At 33.0% G+C, this 18,402-nt stretch overlaps 1 protein-coding gene across 1 annotated transcript in view; it reads right to left on the minus strand.

Moving 5' to 3' along the window:
- Positions 1-15,606, minus strand: part of LOC126879650 (E3 ubiquitin-protein ligase MARCHF6) — a 74,962-nt gene extending 59,356 nt beyond the window's left edge. The window contains exon 1 of the mRNA XM_050642838.1: positions 15,296-15,606. Within this exon, the coding sequence (XP_050498795.1) occupies positions 15,296-15,530 (235 nt within the window). The 5' untranslated portion in view covers positions 15,531-15,606. The remainder of the gene's footprint in view (positions 1-15,295) is intronic.
- Positions 15,607-18,402: the final 2,796 nt, after the last annotated feature.

The raw sequence follows: 18,402 nt of genomic DNA on the forward strand, positions 1-18,402 counted from the left end.
GGTTTGGGTGGGAGAGGGGGGAGAAGTCGGTAAATTCGTAGTTTTTTACGTTTTTCGTCAATATTTCTAAAACTATGAGGTTTAGCATGAACAACCTTCTATACAAAAATGTTCTACATGAATTAAAAAAGCCGTATGCATAATCCTTCTAAAATGAACGGTTTCAAAGTTACGAAGGTAGTATAGTATAATTGGTCCAAAAAAAGGCCTAAGGCCGATGCCACATTATGCGTTTTGACCGGATGCGTTTCCGCCGCATCCGGTGAAAGCGCATAGTGTGACAGATCGGTCCGGTTGCGTTGGAAACGGATGCGTTTTGAATCATCGGTACGCGCTTACAAACTGCACCAGACTAAACGCGTGTGACAGGTCGGTCCGGTTGCGTTGGAAACGGATGCGTTTTCACCGCATCCGGTGAAAACGCATAATGTGGCATCGGCCTAACCCAGACATCCAAAGTAAAAGTTTTCCTCCAACACCAAATTGTTCTATATGGTCCACATATTGTTCAGTAAAAAGTTACACCATTTTGAGCGTCCGGTTTGGGGGGGGGGTGGGGGAGAAGTCGGTAAATTAGTAGTTTCTTTACGTTTTTCGTCAATATTTCTAAAACTATGTTTAAGCGTAAACAATGTTCTATACAAAAACGTTCTACATAAAATTTAAAACAAAAATGGTCCCATCTATAATTGTTATAAAATCAACGGTTCCAGAATTACGGAGGGTGAAATGTGGATGTTTTCGATACTTTTTATATTTCTTGGGCAATTGATGATGATTTTGGGTGGTGAGGTTGACGTTTCTTCAAGGGCTTATCACTAACATACCATCGGCCACTGAAATAGCAAATCCTGTTAAAGAAAATGTCTTTCAATCAGTAAAAATATTATAATGTTGTTCTGAAGCTATTTTTGTTTATAAATATCTAGTTCTGTTTATCAATAAGGAATTGACAAGATTGGATCGAATGGAACAGAACAACTTAGAACGGGATCCTACAACATTCACAAGAAATAATACCGAGGAAAATAACAATACCATATATAAAAGGACTATCCGAGAAACTTAAAACAATAGGAAATAAATTCAACATTTCAACAACATTCAAAACAACAAACACATTGAGATCTATTCTATCTAAAACTAAACCTAACAATGAACAAGAAAGAACAAATAATTGCATTTATAAAATACCTTGTGAACGTGAACAGCAGTCTTATATTAAAAATAGAGAATTTGATAGATCTCAAATATGTCAACACGCATGGGATAATGAACATAGAGTTCAGTGGAGAGATTCAAGTATAGTCCTGAAAGAAACAGACAGTAAAAAGAGAAAAATCAAAGAAGCGGCTCTAATTATGCTAAATGAAACCAATTGTATCGCAAATTCCTCGGTAGAATGCAGTAGGATGTGGTTACCCATACTGAAAGAGGAAGTCAATAGAAAGAAAATACCACGATTAATAAATCAATAACATATCGAGTTAGTACAAATTTTATATTTTAGTATTACTTATTGTATATCTATGTATTATTAATATTATTTATAATTCAAGCATATTAAAGTCAGACTTTGGTATTAGTTTTTTGAAGGTAAATTAAATGTAAGACCAAATACTTACGATGTCGGGATAGTATCACGAGGTTTTTTCCTGGTTTTCCCTCGTGATTTACTATGGAATCTCTAACGCGAGAATTTTACTGTCATCGTTGCATTTGGTTGTCTTTTTAAAGACAGATTACATGCTATGATTTTTTTGCGACGGATATTCTTGAGTTGGGATTGATTTCATGTAATCGAATGAACTATCTTTTAGTAAAGTCGTCCAAGGAACGCAACTCATAAATATTGGCGAAATCATTTTAAAGTCTTCTACTTTAAAATGTATAATATACGTCTGAATTGCCAATATAAATGAGTCAGATTAAATAATTATTAGAAGAATTTTTTTACTTAGCAACAACATTTTTGTTTATTTTAATAGTATTTTGTATTTTGACAACGTAACCCGATTTGGGCTTCGAAACGTTAATAAATTCATTTTTTAGTAAAATTGTGGCTTATTTCCCATAGAAAATACTTAAAAATATTATAAATTGCCCAAAAAATATAAAAAGATCGAAAACCTCCACTTTTCACCTTCCGTAACTCTGGAATCGTTGATTTTATAACAATTATGGATAGGACCTTTTTTGTTTTAAATTTGATGTAGAACATTTTTGTATAGAACATTGTTTACGCTAAAGCATATTTTTAGAAATATTGACGAAAAACATAAAAAACTACTAATTTTCCGATTTCTCCCCCATCTCCCCCCCAAACCGGACGCTCAAAATGGTGTAACTTTTTACTGAACAATATCTGGACCATATAGAACAATTTTGTGTTGGAGGAAAACTTTTACTTTTAATGTCTGGGTTAGGCATTTTTTGGACCAATTATACTATACTACCTCCGTAACTTTGGAACCGTTCATTTTAGAAGGATTATGCATAGGGCCTTTTTTGTTTCAAATTTAATGTAGAACATTTTTGTATAAAATGTTGTCCATGCTAAACCGCATAGTTTTAGAAATATTGACAAAAAACTTATGATTGAACGTTATGTGGACCATATAGAACAATTCGGTGTTGGGAGGATAACTTTCACTTTGGATGTCTGGGTTTGGATCTAGTTACACCATACTAATATGCACGTGTAAATCAAATTTTAACTAGTATCAATATTAATTCCATTTAATTTATTCTTGTCATCTGCTACTCTTTCTGACGATTATTTCTTAAAAGAATGGCAGACTTGGCATACTTTGGTTTCCTTCTTGATGTTTGATATGTGTTTTTATATTCTAGTTTTTGGATAGAAATCACTTTTCTCCCTTCGGGAGCCACCTGCCTTTATCACCGGTGATGCACACTTAAAGGCCAAGACAACAAGATGCATCGAACAGACAGCAGCACCCGACATCTCCAGTTGCAGCGACCTAGGGCCACAACACCTGCCCAGGTCTACAAGTCTACAGCTGTACCATCCGACATCAAGAAGATCTACCATCAAATACCACTCACAAGCCATGCATAAGTATAATCTACAAATTGTTAGTTTTTGACAAGAATTTGAATATATTTGTCAATGCATTTAATAAATCATATTTTTATTATATCTTTATTGAACAATAAACATGATTGGTTAAAAATATTGTTTTGTTTGCTTCCATTCTAAATTTTAAGAGTTCATATCTAAGATTAGGACAAGACGAACACACACACCTTGGGAGAGACTGAGCTAAGCTAGGGTGGACGATGGCTATCTTGGTTGGTTGAAGTATTATTTTCCAATGGTATTTCGATTAGCTGGGGTAGTCTATCGCGTTATTTGTTTCCTAATTTCATAACGTTTTCACATATATTTTTAATTGAAGGCATAAAAATGATTTGTTAAACAATCAATTACAATATTCAAATTACTGCAACTCTAAGCAAATTTATAGAATAAAAGTTACACTTTTATTGAAATATTTCTTTTTTTAAACGCTTTTATTTAGTTCAATAGTTTGCGTCAAATCTTTAGACGTTAATTTGAGTGCTTTTTCTCCAATTCAAATGAATAAAAATTTGCAGACATATGCATTCGCGGGAACAATACAATCAATAAAAAAGTTTTTTTTATGTTTATTAATTGTTTAAATAAAAAAAAACGATTTTAATGTAAAATGCTTAAATTCTCTTGTTTTTTACAATGTAAAAACTTGAAACTTTTACGGATTGTAGCTAATGATATAAACTATATATAATTTCACTTTTTACGTTAATTGTTTACGTTATGCTTCATAAATAAACAATAAAGTTTCAAATTTTTTGCCCATTCCGACTACTTTTCATGTTAGTACATCATGTTTTATACATATTTTAAGAAACATGACGATATATTTTAATGTTTGAAAAGTGTAAGACTAAAAAGTAAAAAATAAAAAAATATGAGAAAAAAATTTTAAGAAACGGTTTTCTTTAGTTACTAGTGACTAAAATTAAAAATATTATAAAAAAATCACCTAAAAAGCAAAAAATAAAAAAAAATTGAAAAATCTAACACATTCGTTAAAGAAAAGCGTGGGGCGAAAACCGTTTATTCGATGAAGACGCGCCACGCTTTTCTTTGACGAATGTGTTAGATTTTTTTTCAATTTTTTTTATTTTTTGCTTTTTAGGTGATTTTTTTATAATATTTTTAATTTTAGTCACTCGTAACTAAAGAAAAGCGTTTCTTAAAAAAAATGTTTTCATATTTTTTTATTATATAATAAATTATATATATTTATTACAATTTTTTATGACTTTTTGAAGTTATACCTCTTTAGGCGCGATTGAGAGTAAAATTTCATAATACTGCGCGCATGCGCACACAGACAGTATGGCGTTTAGTTGCTAAATCGTTCAAGTTATGTACAAGTCCGTCTAATTTACTTACCGTTGCACGTCATTATCTACGCCAGAGATCTAAGTCGACATATTTGCCAAAGTATAAAAAAATCCTGAATCCATTTTAAATCAAATAGATCACATAATTATTGTAAACGTGGATTATATAACAAAAAAATTAATATTCAATGTAAATAAATAAAAACTTAGAGAACAAGAATTAAGTTATAATCTTTTAAGATTTGCAGTGGAAGCGTTTTTGCACTGCATTGTTAATAATTATGTATTAAAAAACGGCTCCGAACTCTTAGGAGAAGCCGGAAGGTTTCTTTGTATATGTCATCAATAACAACTAAAAAAGTTGTCAGATACCTCGATTATTCCAATTCGTGATAAAATTAGGTGAAATTTATATTTTTATAGTAGAGGATCTTTTTATAGTAAAGTAAATAATAAAAACAGTAAATATAATAGAACAGATACTTATAGTAAAGAATATAAACAAATATGAAGTGTCATCACCGCAACTGTCAAATAAATGTTACCAATTTATGCCAAAATATCCCCTTCGTTCGAATATAGTTACAGTGTGTTCCGAACAAATGTGCTTCATAAAAACGCTTTATAATCCATTTATACAAATTAAATGAAGCATATTATTGTGTATTTCTTTAAGTTAACATTAATAGAAATCTTCAAATATTATTTCTACGCGTATATAATAAAATATTTCTAGTGGCTGTAATTCCAGTGTACTCGGTAAAATGATTCTAAAAAAGAACACACCTACCGCCAAATATTTCGTGTTGGTATCATGCGACGTCACAGGCTATGAAGCGAATGACGTGCAACGGTTAGTAAATTAGACGAAGTTTATAAATATATCAGTGCAAGAAAAGGTGTGAAAAGAATATATTATTGTTTTTAGTAAATATATTTATTATAATTTTTGTGCCTATTTATAATTTTTTATTGTATATTTATTATACTTCACCTTGTCTACTTCGTTACTACGTCCGAACCGATACAGACACAGTCCTCGTAGCGTATTTGGTATAGCATTCGGCCAGGGATCGAGAGGTCTTGAGTTTGAATCCGGAGCAATCCTATACTTTTTTTTATTTTTTTGAAAGCGGTAAGCACAAAATTAGTTTGGTGTTTAAAAAAAATTAAAACAAACTGTTTGAAGTATATTTATTTTTAAGAAATCATATAATAGAAGTATAACTTCTTACGTGCGTACAAAGTACACACATTCTTTTTGTATACATAACATTACTTGGTAGATGTGCACCTAAAACACGGTAAACAAACAGATTTTTTTGAATTATTTTTGTTTAAACAACTTAAATTGTTTATTAAATAATTTGAATCAACTGACTCCATATTAAAAAATTACTCCCAATTAAAAAAAAAACATTAAAATCATTTGGTTGGTTCCCAAGATACAAAAAACTGTAATATTTTTAAGTTGATATTTCAATTTTGGGTCGCACGGATTTTATGCTTGCAAGTGGGCCGCGTTTGTATTTGATTTTTGAAAAATTTACCAGGAAAATTTTTCCTGGTAACAGGTTTTTAAATTAAAATTAAATAAATTGGAGGTTATTATCCCTGTTGTTATATTGGTTGACCTTTATCCAAAAAATTGACTCTAATTTGTTGTGTGTTTATGTGTCATGTATTTGTCTCTTGTGTTTTTATGTATTGTCTATTATGTGTATAGATGATGTGTCTCTGAGCTTCTGTTAATTCATTAACTTTGGTATATTCTTGATTTTTTCTTTTAATATTGGCAACTGGAGTCTGCTTCTTTCTGCTTATGGATTTGCTATATATTTTTTTATTAAGTAAGTTTAGAGCTGTTAGAGATGTTAATGTTTATATTACTAAATAAAGAATTAAACAACCGTTCAAATGAGCTACCACACGTTCCCCATTCCCATTTATAAAAATCATCGATTAGGTCATCACGCTCAGATGGATGACGTCACTGGTATGAAATATAAATATGCCAAAAAATTGTATTTTGAAAATAAAAATCGACCTGTTTCGGGATTTTTCTCAAAAATCGCCCATTTTAGTGAAAATGGATTTATTCCATAATTTTAGCCAGCGCAGATACTCGGGGAAGATCATCAGTGGTCGAGGTGAACGATTCGAGGTAACGTTTACGTCCTCTCCGACATCGCACATGACCGCATCGAACATCTGCCGCGGTTGTAGACGAAACGTCGGGAACACATAATTCCAGAACACGCCATATAAACTCCGAAAACAATGTATCTTTACAACTGCACAGTTTCTTTTATTATTTATAATTGGCTTTGGCATAAACCAATTAGCCAGACTTATTTGTTATTTATGAAATATAAAAGGAACATTTTTTTTTATTTTATCCAATTTAAATAAATTGATTGTTCAAATTCTCACGCCATAGGATAAATGTTTTTATGTTAGTAAAATGTGTGTGTTTCTGTTTAGTGCATTTTGTTTATATGTATATTTTTTTTTGTAATTATATTTTTGTTTTTTTAATGCTTTATTTATGTAGTCTTTTGTTTAGTTTTAATTCTTTTTTTTTTCATTTTTTTTTGTTTTTTTATTTGTTTATCATTTTTTTTTGTTTTTTATTTGTTTATCATTTTTTTTTGCTTTTTTTATATTTTTTTTATGTTAATTTTTTCGTGAACACACTTACAATAATATTTTGTATCGCAGAATTGCTTACAATGGTGTTAGTTTTTTACAATTTCATTTTGCAACGAATTAAATGATTATACAAACATTGATATAAGTTAATATTATTACTAAAAATTATACAATTTAGACTGGTTGGCAAACAGAATTTGAGATTTACCATATCTTCGAAAAATGATTCAATGCTCTTCTTATTTCTTGAACATTCTAAGATTACATGGTTCATATCACCAACTTCTCCGCATAGACAATATGGGTTTTCATCCAGTCCTATTTTATATTTGTACAAAGGAGTCATAGCATGATTAGATCTTATTCTGTTTATTGTAACAATGAAGTTTCGTTTTGTTAATCCATGAAACCAGCTTTTCGATGGTATGTTATTTTGGTGGCCGACATAGTTAAGCCCTGTGACGTGATGAATTATATTATTGCTGCCACAATTGTTTTAAATGTGAAGTAAACTTGGAGGTAAGATCTGTAGATGGAACAACATTGGTGGTTAGATCGTATCCTGTGTCAGTGGCTGATTTGGCTAGTGTATCGACTACATCATTACCTTTTATTCCTGAGTGTCCTTTAATCCACACTACAGTTATTGTTTTCCTTTGTTTTGTTGCTTCAAAGTGCAGTTTTAACATTTCTGCCTCTATGTTAGTAAGGTTTTTCGATGATTTCAGGTTTGTTATTCGGTCAACTGCACTTTTACTGTCAGTGAATATAACATGATTCTGTGTGTTTCTGGACTGGACGTATCTAAATGCTTTTGCTATGGAAATTGTTTCAGCGGTATATATGGAACACTCATCTGGTAGCTTGAACTTGTAATATTGGGAAGAGTTTGCGTCATAAAAAGCACAGCCTACTTTTACATTCAACTTGGATCCGTCAGTATATATGTATTGGTGTTCAGGCCATCTTCCAGTAATGGTTTCTAGAAAGTTCTTTTTTGGGTCCAGGTAGTATGTTTTTATATGTTTTGAAAAGAAAACATAGGGAAGTTCGGTGTAGATAGGTATGGTTTTATTGATTGCCAGGGAGTTAGAGATTTGTGCCATTGTGGTATAGCTGTTTACTAGGAGTGGAGTAGCTTTTGAGTGCCAATATGGATGGATGAGTACTAGGACAGTGAGGTCGTGAATGTTACGAAGATAGCTGGCTTCTTTGGATATGGCTTTAGCCATAAATTTATGACTAATTAGCTGCCTTCTGAAAGATAGTGGAGGTTCTACAGATTCGACTTCTATAATATTTATTGGGGTAGATTTAAGATAACCAACACATATTCTCAAATTGTGTTTTTCTGGGTCTCTATTTTGTTTCGGTGAGTATGTGCTGCTGTTCCATATAGGTGACTGCCATAGTCTAATATACTTCTAACCATTGTTTTATAGAACAGTAAAGCGGTATTTGGATCTGCTCCCCATTTGGTATAGCAGAATGCTCTCAAAATATTCATAGCATTCTCGGTTTTTTTTATTGCATGGTGGATGGTATCTTTCCACAGTAATTTTCTGTCTAAATAGAGTCCACGGTATTTATCATAATTTTTGATTGGTGAAGATATGGTCCCAGTTGTAACTGTACTTGAGTTATGTCCCTTTTTTTAGTAAAAATACACACTTCAGACTTTTTTTCAGAAAGAATTAAGTTGTTTGAATCTAACCAGTGCTTAACTGACCATAGGTTTGTGTTTAAAATGTTCTGACAATTTGAAATAGTAGTACCGTTGGTGTAGATAAAAATATCATCAGCAAACTGTATCATATTCACGTTATTCAAATTTACTTCGAAGTCCATTGTATGTAGTATAAAAAGAGCGGGCTGAGTATGCTGCCTTGAGGGAGTCCTAAATTCGATTTTCGGGATCCTTGAAGATTTTGGTTTAATTTTAGTGAAAGTCGTCTATCGGAGTATAGTGAAATTAAAAATGAACATATTTGATGAGGTATTTCTATTGATGTCAGCTTATGGTACAAAATGTTTAAATTTACGTTATCAAAAGCCGAGGAAAGGTCAATAAAAACTGCAGCTGTATGTTTCTTTATTGTATATCCTGTCAGTATATCTGTAATAAGAACAGTAATAGCTTCAAGAGTGGACCTACCTTTCCGGAAACCATATTGTGAGTTTGGTAGGATGTGTTCAAATTCTAGCCATTGTTCTAATCGATTCTTTATTATTCTTTCCAGAGTTTTCAGAATACAAGATGCCAGGGATATAGGTCTGTACGAACTTGAGAGGTCTAACGGGTTGTCTCTCTTTTTAATGGGTAATATTATATAGTTCTTCCAGCTACCCGGAATAGGACTTGCACCAGTCCAGATACTATTATAGATTTCTAACAGCGCCTTTTTATGTTTATATGGGAGGTGAAACAGCATGGAGTAAGTTATATTGTCCTCGCCTGGTGAAGTATTATTAGATAGTTTCAACAATCTTTCTGATTCCCACATCTTAAAACGTTCAAGTAAGTGCAAGTTGTTTCTGGGAACAGTTTTTAAAGATAACTGAATGTATTCGATGCATTCTTTTGCCCAGTCTGGTGAGATTGTGGCATGGAATTCTTCTATCCAATTCGCTTCCGGAACAATAGGTAACTTATTCTGTTGCTTACGATTCTTAAAACTATTTACCTTTTTCCATACTTCAGTGATGGGAGTTGCTGATTTAGGCTCTCAACATATTTCCTCCACTGCATTCTTTTTGTTTCTTTGAATGTTTTTTTTTTGCGATGGCATCAACTCGTTTGAATTCAAGTAAATTTTGTATGTTTGGGTTTTCTTTCCATTATCTGAAAGCTTCTTTTCTCCTACGAGCAATGTTGTTGCAAGTCTCATTCCACCATTGTTTTGGTTTGTGCTTACAGTACTTATTTCTTGGTATTGTTCTTTTCGGGATACAAATGTTTGCAGCTGAGTTTATCATGTCTATGAAATTGTTGTAGTTACATACGGTGCTCATTTCCTCTAGTGTTGTCGTGTACAGATTCCAGTTGGCTTTTTTAAGAACCCATATGTTGTGAACTGGACCAGAGGTTTGTAAGCCTGAGTCAGAGTTATTAAACTTCATATATATATATATATAGGAAGGTGATTGGAGCCATGAGGATCCTGTATGACTGACCAAGATATTTAATGTACTATGTCTTGTGTACAAATAGACAGATCAATGGCACTTTTCCTACCTGACGCAACAAGTGTGGGCGCACCATCATTGAGATACACAAGATTGCAGTGATTAATAGCATTGAGCAAAGAAACACCATAGACATCATTAAATTCACAACCCCAAGAAAGATGATGAGCGTTGAAATCTCCAGCAATTATAAAAGGTCGTGGTAAGTTTTCGAAAAATTGTATCCATTCTCTTAATTCTATACGAGTCTTTGGTGTAATGTATATTGACAATATGTACACTGCTTTGTTATTAGGTAGAAGTTTCACTTCGATGCATGTACACATCATTTTTGCTGGTTTCTGTACTACGACTTCTGAAAATAATCTATTGGATTTTATTAGTATGGCTACCCCACCGTAACCATCCATACGATCTGACCGAACAATATTATAACCTTGGAAGTTATAAAACCTTTCCTGTTTGAATCAGGTCTCTGACAAAGCTGATATGGTAGTTTCTGTTGTATTTAAGAGATATTCCAACTGCAGATTTGCAGTTCCACTGTAAAATGTTGAATTTGTTTATAGCTGAGAAGACGAGGAAGTAGATGGTATATTGTGCATGTTTAATAATTGTTTACTAATTAATATTTGTTGTAAGTCTTGTTTAGTAACATTGGGATTATTTGTTTCCCTAAAATTTTTAAAAAGTTCGGTAACAATAGTAAAAATTAAATCTAAAATATCAGAGTTTGACTCTGTTTGTAGCGCGTGAGAATTTGAATTTAAATTATTTTTATATGAAGAACTATTTATAATTTTAAGATTAGTTCCTGATTGTCTAAAGTTAAATGTGTATTCTGGATCTGACTGTGTTAAGACAGGACTATTTGGTCTCTGCCTTTTGCTACATTTAGAAGATTTGACAACTGTATATTTATTATGATTACTATTGGCCGAAAATGTGAATGGACGGGTAACAGAAGAGCTATTTAAACTTTGGTTAACAAGAGGGTAATTAGAAGAAGGCAAATTTTTCTTTCCATTTGGTCTATTTGGTCTCTGCCTTTTGCTACATTTAGAAGATTTAACAACTGTATATTTATTATGATTACTATTGGCTGAAAATGTGAATGGACGGGTAACAGAAGAGCTATTTAAACTTTGGTTAACAAGAGGGTAATTAGAAGAAGGCAAATTTTGTTGATGAGAATCTTTAATAATGTTATTTGATGTTACGTCTGCATAAGATTTGCGGGGAATTTTTTTGTTGGCATCATGATAATTGATATTACTATTATTCATGCATTATTTAATTAATTTCTGTCTTTTAAATTCTGGGCATGACTTAAGATTTGTTGTGAAGTGGTCTCCCATACAACTAAAACATTTTGGAGTTAATGTTGTTTCCTGACACTCTTTTGTATTATGGTCTTTCTGGCAATTGTTACAACGGGGGCTACTCCTACAATGCTTCCCCTGGTGGCCAAATCGCAAACAGTTGAAACAAAGCAGGACTTTTTGTTGATATGGTTCAATTTCTTTCAACACCTTATTTATAGTAACGTATTTTGGAAGTACTTGTGTTTTAAAGCTTACTACACACGATTTAGTAGGAACATAATTTATTTTATCATCGGTAACCGTTTTTCTATTTATTCTAGAAACGTTTACTACCTCAAAATTAGAATTTATTTCGAATTTTTTTATTTTATTTTTAAGATATTCATCGGAGAATTCTGTTGAGACATCCCGTATAACACCTTGTCTAATAATAATAAATTTAGGTATATAAACATCCAAATTGTTTTTAACAAAAACCGGATCGTTTTTCTTGTCGATAAGGTAATTAGCGTTTTTAGAATCGGTAAATTTAATTCTTAATTTATTTCTGCCAATTGTATCGATACTAATTATGTTATTATCCAATTCTGGGAATTTTGTAAGAATAATGTCACCAATTTTTAATGCATTAAGTTTACCTTTAAAATCGCTATCCTTATTTTCAACATATATGATAAGGGCCACGGTCATTTATGGTATACTTAAAAATTTCTTTTTGTTTGTTATCGTTAGATTTAATAGGATCGGAAGTACTTACAGTTTGGTTGAGTTCAGCCTTACTAAAACCTTTAAAATTGCTAGGGGATTCCATTTCAATATCTGGACTACTAAGGGTGGTATTGGGAGGTCCATGGGGCGGTTTACCGCCCGTGACCGCACTCATTTAATTAAAAAATAGAAACAAAAACGCGAGTTATTAGTCTATATATTAGTTGAATAATTATCGATACTTATTATTCGTATTAATAAAGCGTTTAGATTACTCGTCAGCACCGGCTATTGACACGTCCGACTCACACGATAACTAAAACTCAACTAACTGCACAGTTATTTATGTCAATAAATTAGGGATGGCGGTTGTTGACAAAACACCGGTTTTCGGTTAAACCGTTTTTTTTTACTTACGGTTTAACCTGGCGGTTTTAACCGGTCAAAAAAACCGGTTATTCCAAAAACCGGTTTTCGGTTTTTGGTATCAACATGAAGCACGACAAATTAGCTAAACATAATAATATACATAAACTTGACAAAATTCGTGCTACATAATTTATTAACGCTCCGGTAGTTCTAGTCTCAGAAAATTTAGGGTGTGGGTTCTTACAACAATATTTAAGCTAAAGAAAAGAAATTATTAATTTTTTTTGGGCGCCATTCATAGATCAGAATCTATTGCTATATATCTATATAAAAATTACAAAAATGTTACGTAAAATGGTATCCCTTTGAATAGTAATGGTACTTACCCTTGGTGTCTGCGGTAGTCTGCATTTCCTAATACAATAAGGATCATAGATGGATTGTGCGAACAGAAAAAGACGACATAAGTTTAAAACATAGTTATCATTTATTCAGATAGAAAATTGTTAAAAAACTGAGTTGGTTAGAAAAGTAAAAAAATAAGTCTTTCGCGTTTCATTTTAAAAGTTCGAAAAAAGAAAAAAGGAACGAAACAGTTTATTGCAAAATACCTGGTGATGATCTGTTGTTGCTGAGCTACTGGAATCTGGTTAGCTCGCAAGAGCTGTGGTCGATGCGGCGAACTCACTTTCACTTTACAATTTTAGATTTAAAGTACTGTTACATAATTGTTATATATTATACGAAAAATAACAATTCCACAGTTTTTTGTTTTATGAAAAGAAAGTAACTGCGTTCATGATTATTAGTGATACATCTCACTGACTTGATAATAAAACATACTTTATTTAGACCATTGTCTTTAAAAAAAACGGAACCACGTTCCACGAAGATTGAATTAAGTTCTTTTTGCACGAGACATATTAAACGGAAACCTTGTCCGCGAAAGTTGAATTAAGTTCTGTTTGCACGAAACATATTACACGCCGTACTAGGAAAAACTATTCCTTTATTGTACCGGACACAACACAAAGAATATACCGGTATGGTATTTAAGACAACATATCGCACTTGCGATTTTCACGACAGAATCTTTAAGATCCCATTCTGCCTATTTAGGCACAGACAAAAAAATGCACGTCTTCACTGCATGACCGCTAGAACTTTATTAAATTCTTCTTGTCCTAATCTCGGACAAGATTTCTTTCTCCTCTAAATTCACCTCCCTTTCTCACAGCTATCACCTACTTTGACCAATAGTCATCATTCCGAACATTTCCCTACCAATCGCATAGTTGGAAAATAATACTTAGGCCATCCTATTATGGTCATACGTTTCTTTTTCGGCCAATCACCATTTGTAACCATTTAAGGATTTCCACGAAAGTTACTGCGTTGCAATTTCTGTGGAGTTCCTAGATTTCTATGATTCAAACACTTAGCAATATCTCCTATTCTTATTTTTATGAGACATATCCTGTTGCAAAGTAAATAACTCCTAGGAAACCTGTCTCCTAGCCCTAAAATCTCTTTGTATTTTTACTGACTGCAATAGCTAAATTACCCACTTAGGCGTCTAGCATTTCTTAGAATATTAATCTTTCCGCTTTCACGGGTGATCTATGAGAAACGCCTTGGGTGTTATTTTACGTCGAATTTTCTATCGATAACGACAGAGTCGGACTTTGCGATATTTAGGCTGTGGTTTTTCAGCATGTTTCAAACATCCAATACTCAATAGGTTACAACGTTACATTTACATATCATTAAAATTTTCTTAAACACAACTATTTTAGGGAGTGTGAGAGTCATTAACGAATATAAACACTAAACATATCAAGAATATTGAGGAATTTAAAACAAACAACATTTTTTTGTCTAAATTCATAATTTTTTCAGAAGTATAATAACTTATCCGGTTTTTCACCGGTTATTACTTTAAAACGAAAAAACCGGTTATAACCGGGACAAAAAAGAATGTGTGTGTACTTTGTACACACGTAAGAAGTTATTCTTCTATTATATAATTTCAACGAAGTAAATATACTTAACAGGTTATTTGTATTTTATTTAAATATTAAACTAACTTTCTTATCTACCACTTTCAAAAATTTTTTATTAAAACAACCAAAAATAAAAAAAATATGAATCGTCCAGGATTGGAACCCGCGACCTTCCTATCTCTGATCCAACGTTCTACCAACTACGCCACCGAGCTTCTTCTAAGTGACACGTAAGTTTCGGATATGATTACACAACACGGTGACAAATATATCGAGTATAAAAATGTTATACCTACATAATATTTTATTATCTTACTACAGAGGACGACAAATCCAAAAATTATAATAAATAATACATTTGCTAAAAACACTAATATATTCTTTTTATGACTTATTTGCGCTGATACAGATACATACATACCTATCTTGAAAGATTAGCAACGAACTACATACTGTCTGTGTGCGCATGCGCGCAGATTTATGAAATTTTACTGACAATCGCGCCTAAAAAAGAATAACTTCAAAAAACAACCGGTAAAATCTGTTATTGCGAAGTAAAAAACCGGTTGTAGGTTATAACCGGTAGGTTTTTCCCATCCCCACAATAAATGATGATAAAATTACTATAATTACCTATTTCTGGGGCTTGTCCATTCTCTTCTACATCATCAGCCAATTCCTCTGGAATATTCTCCAACAGACGTGGAAGCTCTTCTTGTATCACATTTTCTCTTTGCAGCCAATCTGGTCCACCACCATGTAATATCTGCTCCCTTAACCAAACTAATCCAGCGAAAGCAAACAGAGTGCATGTCACAACAAAACATCCTTGGAATATATCGGAGGTAATGTTTTCTGTTGATAACATTTCAAATGGCAGAGACAGAATAGCATCGACAGTACCAGCAAACAATGCCCTATAAATGAAATTATTTGCTTTTAACTCATTTTAAATATAAAATAAATAGGCCAGTAAATGAACGTAAAATACGGCGATACCGTGTAATTTTCCGTTTCATCACCGAATTGCACGAAAAATTGGATTTAGGTTCCTCTTACCCTCTACATCGTTATTGGACTTACGTCCAGGGTTGCTTTTATTTGGGGGCTGAAAAAACAGACGTTCAAGTTAAGTCCGGAAATGGATAAAGGACCCCGCAACACTCCTTATGGAAAAGTGGTCCCAGTGAAATTTAACGAAAATTTTGTCAATGATACTTCTCGATGTGTAGATTAAAAAAGTCCATGGGACTTTTTTAAGTTGAGTTGCAGTACACTCAACCATAAACTCCAAAAAACACGATGGTAGGTACATCTGGAAGAATGAACTGTACATTAATAGGATAGAGTTAGAGAAACTAGCTAAAGCTAACTTGCATAAGCATTTGTGGGGTGAAGCAGTAACATGTTCAACTTATGAATTGAACAAAATTCCTACAACAGTCTGAATAACTACTATTCTCGAGCTACAGCCTTCTGAAGTTATTGGATTCGAGTACTCGGTTTACGTTAAGGGTACTAATTCACGATCAAGTGAACGAAAATATTTATTATTGGAAGAAGAGACACTCATTTGCTTCATGCATACTTGCGTCTTGTGTATGAATTCGTGGTCAAAAATAGATGCATCGTATTTTAGTCTTCAGGAAACCTCCGTAAAGTCCTCAGAAAACTAAAGAAGTGCGATATAAAATGTGCTACTAGAGCGATATAAGAATTATCATGTTTTCATGGATGCCTTATGGTTATGCAATACCAGCAAAGCTGCAGTTCCGCCTTATCTTTAGAATACTACTGAACAGTGGCGGATCTAGGGGGAATGGGAGAATTCCCCCGTAACACAGGCCAGAACTAAAGAATAAGTTGTCGAAACATAAAAAATACTGATAGCTGACATGAAACTTGTCCCGCATATCAGATATAAGACAAGTAGAGAGCATGGACTTGATCTCAATAAGAAAAAAACTAAGTACCTTGCAGTCAGTAAACGCTAAATATTAATTACAATAATTGTTGATGGAAAAATCGAGTTTAAGTCATCTTCGACTATCTGTACGTTAAGATTTTGCTGATTTCGGTTAAATGCATCATATGTCGTGTTAACTAACGACCTATCAGGATACTTAACATTGGGTTGATGTCTTGCAATACTTACTCTTCGAATAAATTGGCAAGTTAATCTCGTTGTAAATATTTATAAGAAAGTAAATTCGCCAGTTTGACTTTAAATTATCAAAATTATATTGAAACAAAATATAAATATAAACGTCTAATAAATTTTATTCGACGAATAACTATTTATTGATTTATTTGTCGTTGGTGAAACCGGACCTTAAACAAATAATTATTAAGGCCTTATACGTATAGACGCCTAGGAAAACACAATTGTATGTAATGTGTATATAGTTGTACAATTCTAAGAGTATTAATTAAAGTAATGGGTGATATGAATGCTAAAATAGGCAAGGAGCCGCAGTTCTATGGCACAATAGGTACACACTCACTGCACAATGAAATAAACGAGAATGGGGAGTTTTTGATAAATTTTGCCACCAGTAAAAACATGGTTATAAGTTCCACATGCTTCCCACATAAAGACATACACAAAATTACATGGATTTCACCAGATAGAACCACAACCAATCAAATCGACCATGTGCTGATAGACAAAAGGGCAGCCAGTAGTATCTCCGATGTAAGAACACGACGAGGAGCATGCTGTGGATCAGACCATCTTTTACTACAAACCAAATTTAGATGCAGAGTTAGCAGGGAAAGAAACGAATGACAACAAAGAACAAACTGGACCTGGAGAAACTGAAGATTCAGGAATGTATAGAGAAGTTTGAACAAGAAGTCGCAAATGAGCTAAGGACTCTAGAACTGCACTCCATAGAAGGCAACTAAAGTAATATCAAAACAGCAGTACTGGCAGCAGCAGCGTCCACCCTGGGAAACAAGAAAAAGGAAAGAAGAGGAGCATGGTGTGATGACGAGTGCAGACAAGCAATAGAGGAAAGAAATGAAGCACACAAAATGAACATAACAAGAAAAACACGAGAAAGACGAACATTATTTGAAGTCACAAGACGGAAAGCAGACAAGATATGTAGAAATAAAAAGAGAGCCTATGAAAATCGACAAATAGAAAAAATGGAAGAAAATTTCAAAAACAGCGAAATTAGAGGAGCTTACGAATACCTAAAAAAAAAAAATAAAAAGTGGGTATAAACCTCAAACAAGTCTATGTAAAGATGAAAGTGGGAAAATAATCAGTGACCAACAGAAGGTCACAGAAAATAAACCTGGAAGCAATATTTTCAGACCCTACTTGGAACACAAGTAGACATGGAAGATGAAATGGGTATGAACTACTTAGAAGAGAATGAAGTAGAGAATGGAGTAGAAGCTCCAACCATAGAGGAAGTTCTCGAAGCTATTAAGGAACAGAAAAACAATAAAGCCCCGGGAGTTGACGAAATACCAGCAGAACTATATAAGGTAGGTGGCGACCACCTAGCAAGTCACATCCACACGCTCATCAAAGACATATGGCAAGAAGAGAAAATACCCGACGACTGGAGGAAAAGTATAGTATGCCTGATCTATAAAAAAGGAGACAAACTCCAGTGCAAAAACTACCGTGGAATCTCTATACAATGTACAGCATATAAAGTCCTCACGCATATTATAAACCAGCGGCTCCAACCACTAGCAAAAAATATTATTGGAGAGTATCA

Source organism: Diabrotica virgifera, chromosome 2 (genome assembly GCF_917563875.1).
Source record: "Diabrotica virgifera virgifera chromosome 2, PGI_DIABVI_V3a".
Classification (NCBI taxonomy): domain Eukaryota; kingdom Metazoa; phylum Arthropoda; class Insecta; order Coleoptera; family Chrysomelidae; genus Diabrotica; species Diabrotica virgifera.